The sequence below is a fragment of the Solea solea genome, chromosome 9 (assembly GCF_958295425.1).
Source record: "Solea solea chromosome 9, fSolSol10.1, whole genome shotgun sequence".
In the NCBI taxonomy this organism is placed as follows: domain Eukaryota; kingdom Metazoa; phylum Chordata; class Actinopteri; order Pleuronectiformes; family Soleidae; genus Solea; species Solea solea.
In genome coordinates, this window is record NC_081142.1 from 8,042,475 (window position 1) to 8,066,953 (window position 24,479).

Here is a 24,479-nt window from a genome sequence, read left to right on the forward strand (position 1 = left end):
CACACTGATACAGGTCCCACAGTCACATGTAGTGCTGGGAGCCGCAGTGGTGAATGCTCAGTTAGTAATAAAAGGTAAATACATTGAACCCTATTGCATAAAAGACTCTAAGAAATAACAACTTTTAAAAATCTGTGGGGTATTTAGCTGCATCTTCACAGTGCTTGTTATACATAAAAAAAGTTTAACTTGAAGTATTTTACACAATAGGACATTTCTACCTCCTGAACTATATATGTATATATGTAATATATGTACAGTAGTATAAAGTCTTCTTAGTATGGAAGACTCTGAACACTCACAGAATACTTTTGAATCATATCCAGCTCCAACCAAACACAACATTTGTATGTACAACTATGACACTAGAACATATTACACAGTAATTATTGTTACACAGTACATACAAAGCCAGGCAGTCTTTATATAATGTGAAAAATAATATAAGTTACAGGTGTAGAAATGATTTAATAAGTGCTGAAACGAAGCAGGGGGACTTTTTTTTCTTTCACATCAGTGGTCTTTTAGAATAAGTCTACAGACAAACAAACACAAGGTTTACTGTTATTTACCAGCATTTACAGTCATGGTAAATGAAGTCAGGGGATGTGGGCAAAGCCTGTTAACTCACCTTTTTTGGTTTGTCCTCCACAAATCTTTACATTTCACAAATGTGACCTCCTGGGTTAAGCTCTGAGCATCAGGGTCTCTTACACAGAACACCATCCTGAAAGGGGAGTTCATAAAACACAGTTGATCTATAAGAAAGAGGACTCAATTGCTGCTTCTTCTACCAGAAAATATATATATAAAAAAGAACCAGAGTTCTTTAGAGGAATTGGTCCTTTTATAGTGCACTTACTTTTTCTGGGTCTCGCCAGCTCGAATACGGATTTTGTGAACCTCCATGTTGGCGCTGTCCGAGTCACCAGACCACCAAGAGGAAACCATCTTCAACATGCTGGAGGTTGACCAGCCGTTCGTCTCCTCCCATTTAAACTTCAACATCAACAGCTCGCCAATGTCCTTCTCTGTCACCAAAAGGAATGAATGTGTCTTGTTTGTTGATATTTTCTCCTTCCTGCCGGACACACATAGATGGTTTTATTGAACCAGGATAAAACCACAGTTGGTTATTTTATAACTGTTTATGCAACTCTAGACTCATAACTTGCAAAATACAAGTCACAGTGCAGCAACTTTGTTTCATAAAGGCTTCGGAATAACCCACTCACAGTTTGAGCTCCAGGTTTTCAGCCTCTGCTTTTGTTCCGTACAGCGACACTGTGAGCGACGGCTCCATCTCTGAGCGGGTCACCTTACTGGAGAAATGGATCTTCAGCTGATAGTGGTAAACTGCAGAGCGACAGAACATTTTAGAAGCTTTAAACACGCACACCAGCTACCGCAGCAGTTAGCTCTTTTAATTCCTTTAGATCATGCTGTAGGCAGGAAACGCACGGGTGTTACTGATCACATTAACGATGGCTCTGTTCAGTTCATGGAAATCAGGGCAGTGTGACCCAGAAAATGAGGAACGCCCATCGTTAATTTGATGATTTACACCTGTGATTTTCCTAATGTTCCTTAAGTATTTCATTTTTTTATTAAACACATTTTTTTTCATACATTGTACTGAGGAATGAATGGTTTAAATCGCCAGTTTGGGGTCTGTTCCAATAGAACATTGTTTTGTTCCCATTTAGATGAAAGTAGATGATGAGGCATGGCATTTATAAGTAGACACCCGTGTGATGGACAGCTGATATTATCAACAGAAGCCTGGTTGCAGGTGACGTCTGTGAATTTGCGGTTGTAAAAACCTCAACGTGCCACTGGTCAAATAGCAAATCCTGGGGCTTCAAAATACAAGGTCAGATTCTACTGGTTGACACGTCGTTAGTTTGTGACAGTTCATACTGTACAACACTTCCACTGACCTCTGAATGGCATGGACGCCCGTGTTTTGGTGTACATCTGAACGTTGCGTGCCTTGCGGACCTTGCTGATGTCGTAGCCCACCGTGTTGCAGCGGCTTTTGCGGCAGCCGAGACACATGCCGCGGTTGAACATGTCGTTGCTGCCGCATCTGTAGGCCTTGGCAGCTTCCTCCTTGTTCAGCAGAGAGTCGATAAACAGGTGGACAGAGCGCTCGTGTTCGCACTTGACCGCATCAGTGATTGCTGAGAGGGGAAGGAAGAGGGAATGATACTTAAACACTTGCATCTAATAGGACACAAAGGAATTAAATATAATATATAATATATAATGTAATACGTTATGTTCTCCTAGGTTAGGTTCACTTCATCAACCTGTTCACTGACTGATATTGTGGCTGACCTTCCCTCTGCCATGTTTGAGGCCCTCTGTTTATTTTCAGCTGGGTGTGAATGTGGTTATTGTGCAACCGACAGCAACAATGTTCACTGCTGAGACAGATTAATAACAAGCAGCTGCAGTGTCGCTGCTGGACTGTGCACGCTCTCCATATGTCTGTAAACTAATATGCACATAATTGTGTTTTGTAACCTGTCTGTAACAGACAGAGCTTTGTTTTAAGGCAGGTTACACTGGTCAAACTACAGGTATAATTACTAAGAAGAAATTTAAATGACTAAAGAAGACATGCTGAGGATAATTGAAAGTTTAAAAACAACACTCGTGTTTTAAAACAGTCCTGGTTTTTCACCGCAAACTTAATTCTGTCTGCAGCCAGTTGATGCTCAACTGCATTTTACAGTTGAATTCTTAATTCTTACCAAATAACCCAAAGTTGGCAATCTTCTCCAGAGCCCCCCTGAGGTTGCAGCCTGGCTGAAAGCTGCCTCCATTGGGGTAAATGTCCACATGACCAACAGGCTGCTGTATACCAATGCTGAGACCCAGCGAACCCCGAGTGAAAGTGTGTAGGACGTCCACAAAGTAAGCGTCGTCTGGGGAGAGGCGTTTGTGGGCGTGCTCCCCCTCAAAGTCTGGACCAGCTGGGTCCAGACCTGCAGACAGAGAGTTTTTATCGTTGACTGAGGGAAATCACAAGACGCACAGCTGATGTCATACGTATAAATGTTCTGCTCACCAGTTATTCTTCCGACTTTATTGGTCGCATGGTTGCCAGCAAAGCCTGCGACGTGAGCCCCCAGGCTGTAGCCAATCAGGTGGATGTTCTCGAGAGGCATATTGGTGGTTTCCTTTCAAAACAACACAATGAAAAAGATGATTTAAACGGTACATTATGTAAGAAATGAATTATGTCATAAAAGAGAGCAAGAAATGTATAGAAAACATGTTTATTCACAGTTTCAATTTTCATTTACCAGCTCCCAAATGCATAAGTCTACACAGTGAGCTAATGTTACTAAACCTAAAAAAAACCTTTTGTATCGCTCTTAAAAACAACTCAACCAGAGGAGAAGAAAATCAAGAGTATATATTGGAGATACATTCAAAAAATGACACCTGAACGTGGAGAAGACTTTGATCACAGATGACAGCGTGGCAAATGTTCTCCTGGACAGGTACGTGACTGCGTTTCAGTCTCTCTCTTTCTCGTGTTGTCGTTAATGTTTAACATATATAATGTCTGCACAGTTCATTATTGTCACTTCATTATCTCCTCTCATCACGTGATAAACAGGCACACGTTCACTTTCAATCTGCGCCTGTTGCTGACGTAAAAAAATTGACCAAATAGGTTTTATGTTTATAAAAAATAAAACAGATTAGCAGAACAGTTAAACAACCGGTATAAATGAACCATGAATGAATCCAACACTCTCCAATGTTTTGAATTGGTATTGCAGTAGAAGCAGTAAAGACTAATGGCCACAGTTTTACATATACTACATGTGGCTACATATAAAATGTGTAAAACTGCAGACTTTGAGAAGTCATACACTGTCCACGCTTTTACTACAAAGTCTACCATGGAAAACAGAGATGGTGAAAAGCCGGCGTATTCCTCAGAATATTGTGCTAAAGACAGGCGTGAAAGTTTGCTCCCACTGACCTCGAGCCAGTCGATGAAGCGAGCGATCTCCTGCCCCACGGCTTTGGTCTTCTGAGCAGCAAACACATAGTGGTTCTGTGCCGAGGCGAGCCAGTCCACCACGATGACGTTAGCCGTCTGTTCTCGGTCATACAGCGCTTCCACCAGCTCTGTCATCCAGCTTTCAAACATACCACTCAGCTGTTGAGATGACACATGAAACAATACTTACAATGCAGAAATGTAAATTGGGGTAGAATCAACGCGACGTCCACACTGCCTACATCAAGACCATTCTTCACTATTGACTACAGCATGTATTTACATGACATGGGTCACCAGAATTTGGCTGAGTAAAGAAACACTAGCAGTACCAGGTGTTTAGTCTTTCAAAACAGACAAAGCATTAAGTGAACTAAGCCCTGCAGGGTTTTAAAGACCAGGGCAGGTCATGACAGGCTTCTCTGCTCACCGTCCATCCGTGGATTACTAGGAAGGTTTTGGAAGTGCTGTTGAAGGTGCAGGCTGCCAGGGATTCAGGTTTTCCAGGAATGATATAGCACAGGTCATCATCGGGATGAGACGGTTTGCGTAAGGAGAATTTGGCAACCGTTTCATTGCTGTCATCTTTGTGGTGAAACAAGTCTTTCAAGGGATCGAGGAAGTCGTCTGAAAGAAGAAAGTTGCGGTTCATTGGAAATAGTTTTCTGTTAAACATACATCGACATAGCTCCTCCCGTGTGAGGCTGGCGTCTTTGTTGATGTGTAACTCTAAGACGTTGGAGACGCATGACTAACTAACTGAGTGACAGTTTCTAATAAGACTCGGCCCCTCAGGGGCCCTCAATAAATCAGCTTCTACCTTAGACCAGATCAGTTCTTGGGGGTTACGGAGGTTCACTTGGTTGGACCGAGCTCCATAGAAACCACCAAGATTTTTTTTTTCTTTGTTCCTGCCAACTCACTGACTATAATCTGCTGAAGTTTCAGGGGTCCTAACTCAGTCAGCTGACTCTACTCAGCTGGGGGGTTGTGCTGAGATTTCAGAGTGGGGGTGGATGTGGAAAAAAAATCACAGATATTTACAAGACTTAACACGCGTTGAAGCGGTTTAGTGGCTGTAATTCAAACATAAATAATCACAAGTTCAATTCCTGTTTAGATAATTGAGTGGCTTGAATGTTTTCTATGCATTCTTCTCCTTAATGTATGTCCACTGTTAAGTAAAACACATATTTGTCTCACATTAGAGCCCAGTGGAAGATTTGTGTTTGCCATAAAGCACAAAGACAGGATTCAGTCATAGACACGTGAGAAATATGGTGTGTTGTAAATGCCTTTATAACCCTATTATCAGAGGTTAATCTGCACAAATACACCCTGTGCACACAAAAGCACTGAGCGTAAAAAGTGACGGGAGTTCCTTTCATATAAGACATTTCTTCACTGTCTGCACAGATATCACTGCTCTACAACAAACTACTCTACACCTGTGGATGAGGTCAGACTGGCAACTCACCAAAAATAGAACCGGACAGCTCATTTTCCAGGGACGTCACATACTGCACAGCTGCGTTCAACACCAGAAAGTACAGCAGCTGGACTCGCCACGTTTTCATCGCTTTTCCAGCTTATCCCGGTTAGAGAGACGGTGCCTTTGAACAGTGCTGAATCACACAGATACCGCAGGAGAAGAGAGAAGAGAGTGTGTCTGCCTGATATGTTCTTCCTCCGGATAATCCTTTTGCGTCCTGTTGCGCGAAGAGCGCTGATATCTGAACCACCTTGAACACGCCGCGTCTTAAATAGCACCCTCACAAGCCATTGGCTGCTGACCCCCGGGCGGGGGAATGGAAAAAAATATGTGTAAAGTCAATCATTACACTGCTTTATGAGACGAGACAACACTTAGTATAACTTGTCATTAGACCACAGCCAGTTCAATGGATAGTTTTTGCCAATTTTTCGACCACATCCACCTTGAGAATTAAAGATACATGTTGGGCTGAATTAAATATCTACTTACTAACTTAATCAATTAAATTGACTGTTTAACTGATAATCATAAAATGTTTATTTTCACACATGGAATTGGGTCGTTTAAATGTGAAACCATTTAGAGGTCAAGGAGGATTTATTAACAAATATACATTTATATACAGTCAAAAAAAACACATCAATATGCTATCCTTAGAATGTTCAGAAGGCTGTAGAATAACTCTATGTTACTTTGTAAGTACTATGGCAGATAAATATATAAATAGATAAATCAACTTTAGGCAAGGACCTTGTTTTACATAGGCCACCATCTTGCACCAACATGTCTCTCCAGCAGCCAAAATGGACAAACCACCCTGAGGTTGCATTGCACACATGAAGCTTAAGCGGAATGAAGCTTACTACACAAACTAATGGCACATTATACAGCTCTAGCACTACTCGGTTGGACTCTACTCGGTTTGGTATGTTGGGCGGGTTCGTCATAGCAGGGCTGCATGAAATGTACAAGAACGTGTACATTGTTTTATATGCAACACAAACTAGTAATGAGCAAAAGCAAAAACATGTTTTCAGTGTACTGAATCATTAGAATCAATGAATTAAAAGATTAATTCAGTACTTCCTGCATGAACGGAGCACAGAACTAAAATAAAGCTGAACGGGTTGTGATTCGGCTCACGATCACCGGCTTTCTGCAGTGCTGACGCCAAATACACCACACTCCTCTGTTAAATATTGAGCTTTTCAAAATTTCCTTGCTAAATGTTGGAGATTAACACATGTTTTCAGGATTTTTAAGTTAATTTTAACCAATCTACAGTTCGGTTTGATTCTTGTGTCGGATGTCGCGCTCATGACTCTTCCAGTGATGACACTCTCTGACCAATCAGTGGCCGGCAGTCTGTTGACGTCACATTTTAGTGTCAGCTCAGTTCGCTTGGAACCTCACAAAGGCAGGGACTAAATAAATCACCAGGCACGAGGAAGAAAAAAAAAGTGTAGAGCCGAGCCAAGCTGTGTTAGCAGAGTGAGGGCGACCATAGTTCCCTGACATGCTTGGGAAAGAGGGGAGTGAGCAAATGAGTCTTCCGTTTGTCACAATCTGCAGTCTTTCACACTGGACCTTTCAAATGTGCTCCAGAAAAATGTTCAGCAAGAAAATGTTATCAGAAGAGAAACCTAATTAACTCTACAGAAAACAAGCTATCTTCAATGCAGTCAGTGTTTCCAAAGAAAATAATGACGCTGCAATTTTCATACAAAATAAGCAAATGAAGGGTAAAATATATTTAGTAAAAAGCTCATTTGAAAAGATGAGTTTCAAAGTGTCTTTTGATTGATTTTTCTTGTATACAGTGCATGATGTTTAGCCTATAATCACTGCTGAACTTTGACACACCTGGTGAAATGTGTGGTCACTATTTACAGTCAGTTTTACTTGATGCAGGCTGTTTACTGGCAGATCATGTGCTTCATGAGCCGTCAAGAGCTGAGCTGCGCTGCACAGTGGCTGAAAAATGAACAGTGTCCAGTGAGTGTGTCACCGGTCACCTACATAGCTGTCTCTCCCTGACATATCACGGCAAAGGCAACTTGGCTGGACATAAAGGAGCCTCTTGACGTAGCCGCGGGGCCATTTTTAACTTATGTGTCCTTGTCATGGCATCAAAGAGCAGAAATAAACCTGCGTTAGCCGTTAGTCTATGCATTTAGAAAGTCTGGCAGTATGAGGTTCTGCAGACTGCCATTTTATCAGTTTTCTTCTGTTAAAACAGCACTGCATTGAATGAACAAAACAACTGCAGCAACGTTATGGCAGAAAAGGAGCCTACAACAGGTGTTGGTTGCAAATGAAAGGTGTTTTTTGGGAAAGCTACTACCAAGAAAAAGGCTGATGCAGAGTATTTGTTGTTTTTCGACATCACAAGTATCCAAAAAAGTTAGCGTCACCAAAAAGTACCGAAAGCACCGATGCGGCGCAATGCACGTGAATCCGTGTTTGTTACACGTTCCTGTGCTCAGGGGGTGTGGCTTCGGAGGGAAGTCTGAAGAAAGGCGCTTGGACTTTTGAATTCAAAATGTAGCCCGCGCTAAACAGTTTCTCTAGGATCTCCAACCCTACCTTTAATATTTTTCTATATTTTGTGAAAATGTACTACTTTTTAAAAACCAATGTATTCAAGTAAAAAAAAATATACTGTATATATATATATAGGCTGATGAGACCACGGTGCTTGCTCTGTAACAAAGCTGGTCCTGAGCATCAGCAACATTTGGATGGCGTGAATTAAATTCAGAACTCAGATTGTCACTGGCAATCACAGACTGCTGTTTAAGCAATTTCATATTTTCTGAAAAACTTCCAAACCTTTGACCTATTGCATAGAGTATTTCACTCATCGACTGTCTGACTGAAATTGCTGTTACATTCCAACTGGAGACTGTGTGTTAATATCTGGGCAAGGACGGTTGTCTTTCTTCAGCTGATTTGTTGCCAAAAACTGTGGCATAAGATGCCAAGATAAAGTCCACAGTAGGTCAATGAGATTAAGGTTGAAAATGTCACAAGCTTGTTGCTCTGAGAGTCAAGAGAAAGTGACATACGCAGGTACGTTTACGCTACAACACACCACTTTGAAGTCAATGTGAGGAGTTGAGTGTAAAAAAGCTATAGTTTACATCACAACTTTGGGCTGGGTCATACTTTTCCGTTGTCCGTGTGTCTACAGAGGTCTTTTTTTTGTCACCAGTCCATTTCCATGGTGGTCCGTGTGAACGCTTCAAGGATGAACATGATAACACCTCCAGTTTGAGTCCCTGCGGACCATACACAACAACTTTCCATCCCAGTTGGTGGTGTGATCTTCTCTTTCTGTTACCGTGCCTCATCTGTTTCATGCAGGTTATGTATTAGCGTTGGACAGATGAATAATGTGCTGAAACACATGATATGGGGTCTTTGTTGTGATGAACACACACAGGTTATCAAATATTTAATAATAATGTTGATCAATCTGTGTCACAGAGAACCATTAGAGTTATTTTTCATCACCTCTCAGAAGCTGCAGCACCATTTTGTTCTTTATTTCACTTCAAATTTCTGTGGTTTCAACATTTGTCCAGCAGCACACAGTGAAGAAGGTTTATTTCCTCATTGACATAAGAGAGAAAGAGAGTGATAAAATACATGTTCTGTCTAGGAGCTAATTCATAATTCATTCTGCCCTTACTGAAACGTTTGCGATACCTCTCTCACACACAATCTCTCTCAGATATGCATTCATTCTTATGTCAGATAAAGTCTCAAACATATGAGCAAAGAGGAAACTTTAAACTTTAAACTTTAAGGGTCATTCAAGTAACAGAGTAAAAGCTCAAAGGAGAGTCAAAACAGCACTGCAAAAGCTGGAGAGGCTGAAAACTACTCATGACAATCTGACCTTTCTCAGGTAAATGTGGACAGATCTAGTTATATAGTGAGGAGCTAATGTGCAGATGAGCTGCAGGTGTGAAGGGAAGCAGGAAGACACCAGGTGATGGGAATGAGCTGATTGCACCAAAGGGCAGGATCTAATGAGTTACTGAAATGGCATGAAATATAAAACCAGTGCAAACAAATTGAGTGTAGGATTGGTTAGTAAACTACTATCCTATATTCTTCAGTATCCCAATGTCGGACTAAACAGTCACAGAAAAATGCTTCATCCAAAGATTCTATTGTCCAGATGTTGCTTATTTGCCTTTATTCCCTTTCCAAAGTCTAGCGGGATTGTACATCTGAGTAATCCTCAAATTCACAGAATCAGAGGGAACATGTTTTCTTTTCTCATAGTCTTACTGTGGATTGGCTCAGTGTTACGTATGATATTTTGACTTGTTTTTATAGCAAAGCTGGCTTTGTGATAATAACTCCCGTTATAATCCAGAACTATTAAAACATACTGGATGTGGCTTCAGATGTTGATGGATCTACTATGCTGTTTGTGGTTAAGGAGAACTGCCGTTAAGACAGTTGTAAGCCACAAGGGAGAAGTAGGCGAGTCACATAATGTCAAAAACAATCTACTTTAACACTCACTGTGGGACTCTTTTAATACCATCAGTGGCTCTGCAGAGTAATGTTTTGATGAGCAGGTTGCCTGTTTGTATTGATATGGATCATAGCAGCAACAGTTAAAGTCACACACTGGATGTTTGCTCCTTGTGTGGACAGTTTGAATGAAGTAAAATAATAAATAACCCAAAAGATGGGGCCAAACACCTACAGTGTAGAAAAGTTGTTACATTAGTTAAATCAATGTTAACCACAACTGGGAAAAAATAAACAATTAAATAAAATTGCCGTGATAAGTGACAATTATGATACGATTATTTTGTCATGTCTTGCAGTGCATTTTAAATGTGTACAAATATCATAACATGTTCATATGAAGGTGTTTTTCATATGCACATATCCATATGCAATGCTTTATCTGAAGATCTTGTACTATTGATTACAAAATCCACATTCAGCTTAGTCATGTTTTATATTAATGTTTTCTTCTTTCTCAAGGGTAGACTGACTCTTCTACATCTGAAGGTGACCTGTGTTATGACTCCCTTGTTCCCTCATATCTTTACAACCTTGATCAGGACCGGGGGTAGCTTGATTCTGTCACTGTCTTCATCGTTATCCTTGAGACAGACAAGGAAGTACTGATATTAGTGCCCTAAAGACCTGAGGAAGGAAGCATCCTTTTATCCTTTTAGTCAACGCTTAAATCACACGTATAGGACAATGTCATTTCACTACTGTATGTTGTGGCTACACTGTAAGAATTGTTGTCTCACAGCAAGAAGGTCACAGGTTTGAGTCTTCGCTCATCCAAGGGTCATTCTTCGTGGAGTTAGCATGTTCCATGTGGTGAATGGTTACCCGTCAATCTGTCAGCCCTTGATAAGCTGGTATCCTGTCCAGTGTATGCAAGGATTGGCTTCAGCTTCAATCCCATTTCACCCCTTACCACAAAAACGTTGTAACCCTGTTTTGTGCGTTCACATAAAGGCGTAGGGTTTCAGGGTGGTGTAGGATGATTGAGGATGAGGAGTAGGGTGATGTGTAAAGGCTAACCAGACCTTCAGATTATCTCTATGTGATCATTTTTCAGGGGCACACTTCAAATTAAGTGTGCCCCTAATCCAAGGAAAATGTTACAGTTGTAAAGCTAACATGGACTAACATGTTAGTTACACTAATGACAACAAATCTTGGTGGCAGTCTCTTAGCTTTTGACAAGCATATAATGATGTCTATAATAGACAATGGTGTGTTTTTTCTCTTGCAGGCTAGTCCTGTTTTGTGGTTCCAGACTTTGACCACTACCCGTTGTAAGTCAATTGCATTGGATAGTGGTTAAACTCAACCCCATGCAGTTCAATAGTTCATGTTTGCTCATGTCTTTTTCCTTGTGAGGTAATCACTTGTTTTGTTGTGTCCAATACTAATATCATAACGGCAACAATATTTTGTCTGACCTGCCTCTGGCTCAGGGTCACCAGTCTATGGCCCATAAATGTACTTTGTTCACGGCAGAATCCGAAAGATCCAGAGCAGACTAAAGAGGAGAGGCAGTCAGCTACTGCCATAATGTGCCAAATGTGCACTTGTTCCAGAATGAGACCAATGGACTTCCCACACTAGTAAAGTTTGACTGGGATTAACAGCTAACCAGCGTTCTCTGTTTCATGTAGACAGGGCTTTGAAGATCTCCATCTGGACAGTTTTAAAATCATTAGCTTTGACAGGGATGCCGTGTAAACGCTGAAAACTTTATGGCTGTCAAGTGGGCAACAAACTTTACAATGAGAGCTGCGAGCATTATGAGCCGCTGACGCTGTCTTACAGACCGCACTATTCAGATCTCTTTCTTATACATTTATCTCCGAGAAATGGAAATTGCAGTAAGAACGATGAGAAACATTATGTTATGCATTACTTGTTCTCATCATGAATCATGATGAGCTTTAGGAGGATCCGCTGTGATGATGAACATGTTGACATATCGTCCCTGCTTTTAAAAATCTGCCTCCATGTCTAGATTTATATTGACATGCAACACAGATGTGTAGGTTTTATACGTTACATCAGTGCCTCAGCGCCCATGAGCTGGTGAGTGAATTTCAACATAGGTCCACAAATGAATTTATTAATCAATATATGAGAAAGCAACTTGAGCAGTCTGGAAGATTTAATTAAGTAATGTATGTCTTTATTAAACCACCCCAGGCTCTTTCTTGATACAGTGCACTGCATATCAGTTCAAACATGTAACTCAGCAGCTTCCATGGAGACCAATTTGATCGATCGCTTTCACAGCCTTTCGCATGAAGTTGCAAAGCTCTTGATTCAAAAAAACACAGATGTCAATGGAAGCCCGTCACAATATATTACAGCTTAATATACAAATATATAAATGTACATTCAATAAATACATGATGAAGCATTCTTGAGGTGTATGATGGAAATGAATGTGGACCAGTCCTTAACAAATGACAGTGGCTTCTGGGTTTTGTTTTTGCAATTTTGTAATGTTTGACTTTTTAAAATAAGGGTATGTTGTAGACCGAGTTGAGTCAATGAGGCGAACTATTTCAGACACTATTGAACGAAATCATTTTCATTGAAAATAATGATGATAACTAAAACTTGAAGAATGCACATCCCAACTGGACCAAACTCTCAATTACCTTAGAATCAAAACAGGGGAAAGAGCCTTTTAAAGTGACCAGTGCCACAATAACCAAAACGTAATCAACAACAACCAAGGCTTCAAGAAATCAACACAAAACTCATATTCAAAAATATATATATAATAATACTGATTAAAAAAAGGTATGTACAATGACCACTGTGATTTTCTGTTCAGTAGACAATTAATATTTCTTTGGTCCCCATTGATTGTAGGCAATTAGTGGTTTAAGTAACTAAAATATTAAGGGAAAAAGTTATCCTTTTGCACCTTTCAAAACAAACAAAAACAAAAAATCAAAAAAAAGGAAATGTGCCTTAATTATTCTTGCCCTTCTGAATCATTTTCACATTTACAATAATCCAAGTTCACAGATGCAAAGAACGTACATCTGTTCAGGGTTCAAATTACATCATTACATGAAATCTGTATAAACAGTATATATATATATATATATATATATATAGGCAAAAAAATGATTACAAAGATATGCAGCAGACGCTTCTCAAAGTGTGAATTTATAAAACTGTAAGCACATTATCACAAAGGAACCTGTAACTAGAAAGTAGATAAAACTTTCAGAGAGAAGAGAGAGCTCGGAACAGACTGATTTCCAGCACTGATTTGGTGTTGGTTGCACCGGGAGTTCAGGAAAAACAGGAATAGTAGGAAAAACATGCAGCAGTCCAATTGCTTGTTAAGTTTTCCTAGTCTTGCTGCGTGCTGTCCAGCTTTGGTTATGTAAGCGGAGGAGGATTAATGTGCACGTGGGCGTGTGGTCGAGTGCAACTTCAAGAATCATTCTGCCCAAACTGACTGCCCTGCATTTTCAGCTTGTGCCTCCTGGAAACAACAAAAGACAACAGTGAACGTTTGTTACTGGAAGTAAAGAATATGGCTAAATATGAAGACAAATTCAAATAAAAAGGTGCCTTTTTCTTAACGTACACTTTCTCTCTGGTGTTTTCTTCTTGTGACTTGACAAACTCTGCATCTCCTCCTCCTCTGACGAGGTAGGCAAACTCTCCATCCTTCGACCTTAAGATCACTCTGATGTTACACAACAAAACAATGATATTAAAAAAAGAACACAAACATCCTGTCCATTGTGTGTCTTCGTGTAAAGGACAGCTTACTTGGACTGCGTCTCCCCAGTCTTGATGCGCATTTTCCGGATGTGAAACTTGCTGCTACTCCAATATTCAGACCAGCTGAAGAATGAGTCCTTCTCCCAGCGCAGCTTTACAATCATTAAGTCTCCGATGTTCACATCAGTGGTGATGAGGAAAGACAAAGTGGTGTTGAAGTTCATTTCCGGCCTGTAGGGTGAAGGACAGAGCAACAATCAATGTTGAGTTGCTTAGCATGAACTGCAGCATTAGTATGTTTCTTTATTTAGAATTGTAGTGGTTGGAAACACTTTGTTCAGCATAGTCTTACTACTTTTTATTTTACTGATTGATGCACGTACATGACAAAGGAAATGCCCTCCTTCTCTCCCTCAGTTCCATACAGCGAAATTAGCAACGGCTGCTCTGTGAAGCTCAGCTTGTCCTTACTGAAGAAATGCATCTTTACTTGGTAATGGAAAACTGTAGGAAAGGAGGAAAGAGACAGTTTACACAGCTTATAGGGACATCTTATTCACAGAGACTGGCCCACATGTCTAATATCATATGTAACGTTAAGAAAGTTAACTTAACTTTCTTAAGTTAGTAAGTAAAAAGTGTTTTACACACATAAACACAAGAAATAAATTAAAATAAAATTGAGTAAAAGAAAAATAAGAGTGAGGGTGCAGTAGAAACGATAGGATTACATAAAAAAACACACCCAGCAGAGCACACTATTTACTAGTTAAAATAATGGATAATCAAAAATCATTAAGATATTAACAAAGAAAATATACAATGGTATAACTAGGGGATTACGCAATGTAAAAAAAAGCAAGAATACAAGCTGTGATTCAAATATGCACCATTGTTTCCAGAGGAAGTGCTCAATATTTTATAGAATCAAAATTTTGAATCCACAAGATCATTCCAAGGCCTTTAATAGACTACTGATTTGAAGATGTTGTCTACATAGTAGGTTTCATGGTCTGACTGACTGAGAAAGTATGGATGACATTTCTCATCTCTCCCTTTGCCTTCACCTGCCAGTAATCACTTAAAAGACAATCAGGGATGACAAGTGAATGTCTTTCTACACCCAAACATTTGGTGGCACTAATGCAGTAAATCAACCTCCATCGCAAACATTTTTGACGTTTTAAGAACACAAAAGTGTGTTTAAACAAGACGTGACTGGTGAAATGTACATGCACCTGGATGTTGGACGTGTATTTGGCCACTCTAAATAAAGCGTAGCTCCTTTATGGCCCCTGTCAACATCCACCTATGCTCATACATGGGAGAGTGATGAGGCAGTCCACATTTCAAACCTGAGTGATCTGACTGAACTGCATTTAGAGATGAACTGAATCAAAGCCCGGAAATGCCAACTCTGATCATCAGTAGTTCATTTTGGATAAAGTGACAAGGACATGATATAACTTTTAATAACTCATCTTTTTTTAATGATAGTTTCGTGCGTCACAGGCCTCATCTAATGTTACCAGCGTTGGCACTGGGGCAATGACATCAGTGACCCTGTCATAAGCTTAAGAATTACAACAAGACATTTGCCCAGAATGTCTGTCTGAAACTGAACACTCACAAAACTACGACTTTGGCGAACTAGCTACAGCTCAGCAACTCTTGCAACTACTAAAATATACTACTTAAAATTATACATACTATATATAAACATTTGCATCTCTGCAACCATAATATTATTACACTGTCCTACAATAATCATGTCGAGTGGGAGCGAAACCCTAAATAACCCTTTCCATTGCCAGGCTATCACATGTAAAGGTGTCACATTACGTTACCAAACCCCCCCGCCACCAAAATACCCGTGACCTCCTCCTTCTTGTGTGACCTTCTGAGTGTTTCCTACTCGTTTAACCACTGCATTTACAGGAAGTATTAGAGTTTCCAAAAAACTGTTTGTATTCTACTACTCGCAACTCTAGAAGATAAACCAGGCAGAATTTCAGTGTAAATGGTAATTAAACATTGTGAACATCTGTATTTACCTTTGTATGGCATCGTTTCACGGGTCTTGAGGTACATCTTGGTGCTGCGGGCCGTGCGGACCTTGTTGATGTTGTAACCGAGCTTGTTGCAGCGATTCTTCCTGCAGTTGAGGCACATTCCCTTGTTAAAGGCCTGGTTGGAGTTGCAGCGGTATACCATGCTCTGCTGCTGGGAGTTCAGCAGGGAGTCAATGAACAGGTGGATGGAGCGCTCATGAGAGCATTTGACGAGCTGGTCCACATCTACAACGCACACGGCACACAAAAAAACAAAACTGTGAGATGTCTTCATGACTTCCTAGATCCTGTCATGCTACAGAGAAAACATCATTGTTGTTGTTGTTGCCAGAAACATGTTTTTTCGAGGAGCAGAATTCACTTCTGAAACTTTGGTGGGTGCTACTTCGTGTTTTTAATTCCTTGTCCAACTGATTTGCAGCAGTAAAACACTACTGTTGCTGTTGCCTTTGTCTGTCTCGACAAAACTGTCCACTTTCTGTGTCAGTGCCGGAATGTTGGCTATCGTGACATGAGATCTAAACACTGGGATACAGACAAACAGAGTCGTGTGTGGCCGAGCCGTAACCTGCGTTGAGTGAACTCATTTGGAAATGGTTTGAATGGAACTAACTAGTCATGCAACACAGTCTTATGATCTTTTAAGAGCGTGGACACGGAAGCATATAAAGGAACATTTATATCTGTGTGATACCGTATATCTGTGTGCTACAGACAATAACCACTGAAAGCTTTTTAAAGTGTCTGCTGACACGGTGTAAACTTACATGACCCCATTTTGACAATTTACAACACCGTAACAAATCATTCACTTAAATGTTAGGTATTTATAACGTAGGGTCACATGGAGAAGGTGGAGAAAATTGGTACCACCAGGTCTGAGAGTGTACATATCGGTTAAGTAGATTATTGGCCTTAGAAACAGCAGGGAAGGGTTTGTGGTGCATACTTTGGAATCCCTTGATCCCTTGTGACGCAATTCCCAGCAAGGTATTCTGGATGTCACAGCCCGGCTGGAAGGTGCCTCCATTTGGGTAAATGTCGATGTGACCCACAGGCCTCTGGATGCCGATGCTGCGGTCCGGGGAGCCTCGAGTGTTGGTGTGCAGGACGTCCACAAACTGAGCATCATCACGGGACAGCGTGCTCTGGGCATCGGCGTGCTCGAAGGTGGGACCAGCCGGATCCAGACCTGGGTAGAACAGGGAGAGTGGAGAATATGTTTTTATTTGGGACACAAAAGCAGAAAGAAAGCCACTCTACACAGTACACTGAACTTTGAAACTGAGAGTTTGTCTCATTTAGTTAAGCTTATGTGAATTATGCCTCTCACAGCAAACACGGCAATGTTCTAATAAGGCTAAATCTGGATTAACTTCACAGCGTCAAATAGCAGGGTTGGACAGTGGCTCCATGCACACATAAAACATATTTAGATGTTTAAAGTCTCTGTCACTTATGTCAAATGCAAATAGATAAAACGCACTCTGAATTATGGGATTAACCTCGATTGCTTGATTGATTGCTCCATCAATATCAGCAGTTTCAGAGACGGAGAGTGAGGCCTTGGTAATGTTTCACACGTGAAATTAGTGGGTTTTGTTTTGTTTTGGCAACAGTCTCACTTCCTGGGACGTCCATATTTAACGCAGAAAGAAACAGTTTCACACAAAGAAACAATACGATACTATCCAATAAATCCATTACCCGTTATTACCCTGCTAATCTGATGAGAGGAATGTTTTTAATAAACTACAGGTCAAAGTCAGCTATTTGTCCAGCAATCCAGCTTAATGCAGCTTTAACCAGAAATAACACACATTCAATATAAAACTGTAGCTTCATTTGTCCTATGTCATAACCCTCATGTAGGGTATAAAACAGTATGTGATGGATGAATGAATGATGTTGTTATTCTGCCTCTGTTTGTCCTTCATGAACAGAAATAATGCGACATACTTTACTTCCGCCATCTGAAACCAGGCTGTACTATTGGCCCTGACAGAGCAGAGCATTTGTGTGTATGAACTCACAGCACAGGGGTGTACAGTATGTGTATTTGTGTCTGTGATGATGATGATGATGGCGTACTGACAGAGTTCTCACGTTCTCATGTTCTCTCACCTGTGATCCTGCTGATCTTATGGCCAGTGAGGTCTCCAGCAATTCCAGCCACATGTGCTCCCAGGCTGTAACCCAGCAGGTGAATCCTGTCCCACGGCAACTGCAGCTCGTTCTGAGAGGCAAGACATGAATGAGATGTGTTGGGAGGTATGTAATAATGACCCACCTTAAAACAGTTTCAAGTAAATACTTCAGATGTTTTTTTTTTTCTTTCTGCCACACTGTAATTATGAGAGTCTGGGATATGAGCCAAGACAACATTCATTTGCATCATGAGAAGCTTTTCCAGGAGGATTGTGGGATTGAAATGTAGAGATCACGTTAGACACCTGGCAAACCACAGTCTGAGGTTCAGTCTGGGCTCCACTACATACTTTAATGAGATGCTGCCACAAAAACTGCAATAAAAATTATTTTATGAAGCTCATAAAAATCATAAGCAGGAAATAACACAAATTCATTGTAGCCAACTGTCAGTGCAAACACTCACTTGTAGCCAGACTACAAACTTGGCAACGTCCCGGCCCACAAGTTTGGTATAGGCTGCAGAGGTGGGGTAGTGCTGGTTGGCACGGTTCAGCCAGTCCACCACAATCACATTCCCAGTGGGCTCCCGCCCGTACAGTGCAGTCACAAGCTTGGGCACCCAGCTCTCAAACATCCCCGTAACCTGCAATGAAACATATGAGCACACATGGTCTCAGGCACGTCTCGGGTCGACCGCAGTATGGTGTAATTTGTTCTGGCCTCAGCCCTTGGTCTGTGCTCTGTGATTGGACAGGAGCCAGAGTTCAGAGCATGTTGCATGACTGGCTCTAAATCACATTATTAGGAGGAGATGTATGAACACCACTCTCACCCTGTTTTCTCAGAGAATAATTACATGTCGCGGGTATTTTTTCTTTTTAATGCTGATGATTATTTATCTTAATCAGGTAATTCTCAAATAAAGATAAAATCATGTCATGGGCTGCTACAGTTACAGGTTAAACTTGTTATTTGGGTGTTTCAACATCACGTCAGCAGGACGCAAACCTCCTATTTATCAACATGATTTACATCCGTGAGATAAAGGGTTTTTAAAGGCAGCGAGTATTATCATGCTCTGCATATAGTAACCATGTGTGCCGTATAGGTGACATACCGTCCAGCCATGGATCACGATGAAGGTCTGCGTTTCCGCGTTGAATTCACACTGCTTGATGGTTTCTGGCTGTCCGGCCACGATGTAACACAGGTCATCTTCAGGCTCGTCCACTGTGCGAAAGGAGAACTTGGACTGTATGTCAGTGAGGTCTGTGATCCATTCAGAGGTGGTCGGCTGGGGAGTGGTGGAGAGTGGGACTGTAGTGTTTGCTGTGAACACACACACACACACACACATTGTGATGCAGGAGATCTTTAGATTGTTGTGGCATGACAGAAATGCTGAGGACGGACTGGAACATACAGAAATTTCTTTTATCACATAATCACACACATGCATTCTCTTTTTTTTTTATAACTCGTTGTTTTCCCAAAAACACGAAACACACTGAATTGAGATGTTTTTTGTGCAAACTGTGGAAGCATGATGAGCACTAATCTCACCATGTGTGACTCAGTCCGCCAGCCTGACACAAATAGAGTGTGACAGTGTCGCCCCCTTTTGTCTTCTCTGCATTTTTACCGGCACATGCATGTGCATAAAAGACGGTTAACACCCGTGTTTAATACAGTTATTAAAGATTAATTACACATGCACCTCTAAATGCATGTCATTCTTTCCCAGAGTCCACTTTAGTCGCCTAAGTTGTGGCTAAATTGAACAAATCAAATGTCTAAAAGGTGATTTTTGTCTCTATTTAAGTAATAAAAATGTTTGTTTTCTTTCATTCTGCAGCACTGATAACAATGAAATGCTACTTTAACTTAAAAACACTTGAACACTGTGAGGCTTTTGTCGTTTTCTCTCCTCTGATCTTTCTCCAGACAAAAGGCCTGTGGCTTCTCTCGTGCACACACGGTGTAAAATGGGAAGCAGACCTGAGGCTTTTCACGAGCTTATTCGCGGTCACCGGGCAACAATTAACGCGTAATTAATGGCCCTGCATATGCTTCTTCATTGGCGCTGTTCGAATAATACCCGGGCAAACATTTGAAGTCACTCTCTTACCAAACACAGTTGTGACTTCAGGATCAGAAGAAAAAGTTGCGATTATGTTTCCACAAATTATCCAAACTGTCAAAAAACGGATAGTTTCCTTTCCCATATTATTAAGACTTTTGTTTCAATAGAAAAAAAAAATAAAGTGTCCTAATTGAAAGTGTTCTCGGGGAGTCGGTTGTAAGTCCAGGCGTTAATTTGGACAGATCGAGCGGCGTCCACAAAGCAGCGTGTGGTTGTGGGTCAGGAATGAAGTTTTTCTTATGGTCTGTCACAGATATGCAGCTCCAAGTCATCTTTATGGGTGGCTTATTTGCATATTCGATCCTGATTGGCTGAATTTTAAGTGGGCGGAGTCTAAGCGTTGCCCCCAGCTCTGAGAGAGGGGGGGGGGGGAATCATTCACAATCTTTCTCACAGGAAAGACCTCAACATGTATATTTTGTACATACATTATCTTTTATGGGGCCCTAAGCTGATCGGGACTATTATTGATACCAAAGTAAGACTTTAAACTGCATTTATTATAGTTGTGTTATTTACACCAAACCAGTGTTTAACCTTAGAGGATAGTAAAATCACAAAAGTGGCCTAGTATTCATTTGCATTTCAAAGTGAAGCACTAAGTGTGTTTTTACTGAACTTGAATTAAACCAGTTTAATTACTTTTTTAAAGTGTTTTAAAACTTGTGCAAATGTGCACTAAATTAGCAATCTTCAACTACAAAATAAAACCAAATAACTTAATAAGCTCAACACTGTTTAGATGTCTGAATACGTCGAAAGATATCGAGCTTTCTTTTATATGTTAAAATGTTTTGTTTTCTTCACACACGAGTGGGGGCCCCTTGGTGATCAGGGGGCCCCAAGCAGCTGCTTAGTTTGCTATGTTAATCTGATTTTGTTTTCTTCCACAGCTTGAGTTAAGATGATCCAAGAACAGAAACCTTACTATTTATATGAATTAATATTCGTGTTTAAGTCACATTTTGTGAAGTAAATCTGTGTAAATATATCAGAACAATATTTTCTCACACAAATTGTTATGATTTGTTCATTTGAATGTGCAGAGAAAAACAGATCCATAAATTAGCAGAAAGGATAATCATATCCGTGCATATACTCATACTGAATCTGGGGTTATGGACCGTAACCGACCATCTGAACCCTACAAAGAAAGATCATAATATTGCTGTACAGTAAGTTCACTGATGTCAGTGCACCACAGGCTGTTTGATATTTAAGGTTAAGGTTCCCATGTTTTTAAATGTGATATACAGCACATGAATCTTTTGTGTATTTAAGTCCGGCACGAGAAGAAATGTCATTCGACACTGGCTTTACTTTCTCAACGTAAAAATAACAGCAATAATAATAATAATAGTGGAACCTCAGACAGCTCTAATGGTTCATAGATTCCAATAAATGTATTTTTAATTTTATAACGTTCCAGCTACAATTACAGACACAGACAGACATGAGCTATTGAAATTAACTGGGTTTAAGAGCACTGGTAAAAACAGACATTGTGAACTCTCCAGACTCAAGTTTATAAAAATCAAGTCATAAAGTCTCACGGTCTCCGCGGACCCAGACTGCAAATTAAGTTAAAGCTGTAGTGCGCAACTTAAATATAAACAAATGTTTGTTACATTCAAACCATTGTCAAGTGAGTTCACACGACGCTGACAGAAGTTACACACTGGAGCTTGAAATGCAAAGTCATTTTTCTTCTATATTCGCCACTGTCTCTTTTTCTCTTACATGTGTGATGCCTGTGTGTGTTCACGTGTGTGTGTGTGTGAGTGAGTCATGGATGGATTGTGATAAGGTGATGCTTATGGTCAGAGCAGCGAGCGCTACCCGGTGATTAGACAGAAGGGTGACGCCTTTCCCTCTGCCACCGCCTCTGATCTCAGACCCGATCTGTGCATTCACTGTGGACAGTGTGCTCGACCCCATGGGAGACACAAAATGACAAGGCAAAAAAAACAAAACAACAAAATTGGGACTGTGAAACATTCCGACACACCCAGGCAACATGAGGAAGAGAAGCAGATGCAAAAAGGAAACAGCTGACAATTATGAGGACGAGACAGTTGAACAGAGAGGTTGTGTGCGTTTGCTTTGGTCTGAATATTTTAAGATCTAACAAAACAAAGGTCAATTTTGTTCACTTCGTCTGTCTTTGACTCTGAGACCCTCTGAGGAAATGAAAAGATCACTGCAGAGATGGCACACATTTCCTGCAGTGGAGGAATTCCACCACTTTCCTGTTACTGCATTTCTCTACTAGAGTTTTGCAAACAAAAAATTGGAATCAATAAAAGCTGCACATTGTTTGTTCTTTTTTGTCTGTGTTTTTCCGCGAATGTTCGGAACAAGGTTTTGCCACACAGGTGACTTTATGAATCTCACGGATGAGTGACGTCTGTCTGGTTGTTTTTGACCGAATGGCAAATATTTGAATAGGAGATAAAAACACTCCAGACTCGACATCATCTGTTTGTTATCTGCTCCATGTTTTTTATTCCTCTCCTGCCTCCAGAACTAACGCATGTGCAGGTTTATAAAGAAGGAAACCACTGGAGCAAACTTAAATCTTATTCATGCAACCTCAATACACATATGGATTCAGACGACCCACTGAGGGGCCTGATCCTAGGAAAGGCGGAAGGGATTCCGTTTGAGGACCCGACGTAGCATAAATATTCTCGCTGAGTGTATTTGCAGGGGCCCCTTGTGCTTCCCCATGTGTGTACAGTATGCGGCTCGTTTCATCAACAGCCAGCAGAGAGAAGACGTGAGTGACTACTGACTTTTTTCCTCTCCAAGTGGTTTGTTTGTTCCAACTCAATGTGTCATGGCCTGATCTTGATCTTCCTCTCCTCCTTCTACATGTCCTGCTGTCTTTGCAAGGTCGTCCTTACAGTGTTTTTAATGTCTTTACTGACACAAATCATACCGCGTTCTCCTTTATCTGCATGCTTCCGCTGACTCTCGCTGCCGTATCTATCCAAACTCAACAAGAGACGGAAGACTCCCACAACTTTTGCTGAAACCTTGAAGCCAGCTGGTGTAAGTTATTTAGAAGAAAGCTTTAGGACTCGCTGATTTCACTTATAATAACATTCAGCAAACATTTTACACGTGGCACAAAAGATCTGCGACACGACAAGTTTTATATGTATATATATATATATATATATATATTGCCCCATTCAGAAAACCATTACATGATAGATTTGCAGGACTGAAGAAGAAGAAAGCAAGTTTCCAGGGGGTTCAGTCTTTTACGACTCTTTTACGACAGTGAGGTCATAAAAGTGCCACAGAAAGACTTGATGAGGACGAGGTGATGTGTGGAAGACCAAGGCAATATTTTACTCCTCTATTCATAGCCGACATGAAGAGGTTGTTGTAACCTCTTAGGCTGGCAGTCCAAAGAGGAAAATAATTGATGCCTAAATCGAATGTGAGCTTGTGTTTGCATGGATAGTTCTTTGTGTATATCCTAAGTGCACTCGGCATGTTTCTTGATTGTGCTCTATAAACTGTGTCCTATCATTAAAGACGATAAGTTACAAGTTCTATGACATTCTAAAGTTGCAGCTGTGTCAAAATGTAGAATTCAGGAGGGATTTTTTATTCCACAGACAATCAGCAAGGTCAGAAGAATGCAGCATGTACGGAAAAGTCAAAACCAGACATTCTTTTTGTTTAATTGCAAACGCTTAAGCCTTGAATAGTGAAGCAGATAAAATCACTGCTGTGGCTCTGCAGTGAATCTTTTTTTTTCTGTTCTTGTATGTGAATCTTTGTGAGGACCAAACCACTTATAAACCTAAGGGAGTGAGGAAATATTGGGGAAGTGAGGACATTTTGTCAGCCCTTAAACGGACTGTTTGAGGGTTAAGACCTGGTTTTAGGGTTAGGGTTCAAATTAACTTCAGGTTAGGTTTAGGCCTTTAGTTGTGATGGTTAAGAGGCTAGGGAATGCATTATGTCCATATGTACATATAAGTGTCCTTACTACGTATACTGCGCAAACGTGTGTGTGTGTGTGTGTTTACATCATAGAGAGAACAGGCTCTGCACACCTTAGAGCTTAATGTGAGGTAAAGCCTGCTGTGCTCAAGACGTCACTACTGGCAATAAATATCTCTTAATGTGTATGAATCATTTCCTTCTTTTGAAACGTTTATGTTCCTAATCTTCACATAAAATAAATAAAAACAACGTATGTTCAGAATTTCTATTTGGTAATATGAATGTTCATTCCTCTGCATGAACAGTATGTGCAGTGCATGCACACATGTACACACAGAGAGAGAG

At 40.6% G+C, this 24,479-nt stretch overlaps 2 protein-coding genes across 2 annotated transcripts; both read right to left on the minus strand.

Annotated features, from left to right (window-relative positions):
- Nucleotides 1-253: 253 nt before the first annotated feature.
- Nucleotides 254-5,767, minus strand: LOC131466085 (lipoprotein lipase). The gene is made up of 10 exons (XM_058639170.1): nucleotides 5,505-5,767; nucleotides 4,458-4,654; nucleotides 4,007-4,186; nucleotides 3,077-3,188; nucleotides 2,760-2,993; nucleotides 1,941-2,183; nucleotides 1,236-1,356; nucleotides 863-1,081; nucleotides 632-727; nucleotides 254-535 (listed from the first exon to the last, which is right to left on the minus strand). The coding sequence occupies exons 1-10, from the start codon at nucleotides 5,602-5,604 to the stop codon at nucleotides 514-516; spliced, it is 1,524 nt and encodes a 507-aa protein (XP_058495153.1). The 5' UTR covers nucleotides 5,605-5,767; the 3' UTR covers nucleotides 254-513.
- A 6,445-nt stretch (nucleotides 5,768-12,212) lies between these two features.
- Nucleotides 12,213-20,400, minus strand: lpla (lipoprotein lipase a). The gene is made up of 10 exons (XM_058639050.1): nucleotides 20,154-20,400; nucleotides 19,143-19,354; nucleotides 18,489-18,668; nucleotides 17,999-18,110; nucleotides 16,824-17,066; nucleotides 15,857-16,099; nucleotides 14,186-14,306; nucleotides 13,851-14,033; nucleotides 13,663-13,764; nucleotides 12,213-13,557 (listed from the first exon to the last, which is right to left on the minus strand). Exons 1-10 carry the CDS (start codon nucleotides 20,248-20,250, stop codon nucleotides 13,506-13,508), a joined length of 1,545 nt encoding a protein of 514 aa, XP_058495033.1. The 5' UTR covers nucleotides 20,251-20,400; the 3' UTR covers nucleotides 12,213-13,505.
- Nucleotides 20,401-24,479: the final 4,079 nt, after the last annotated feature.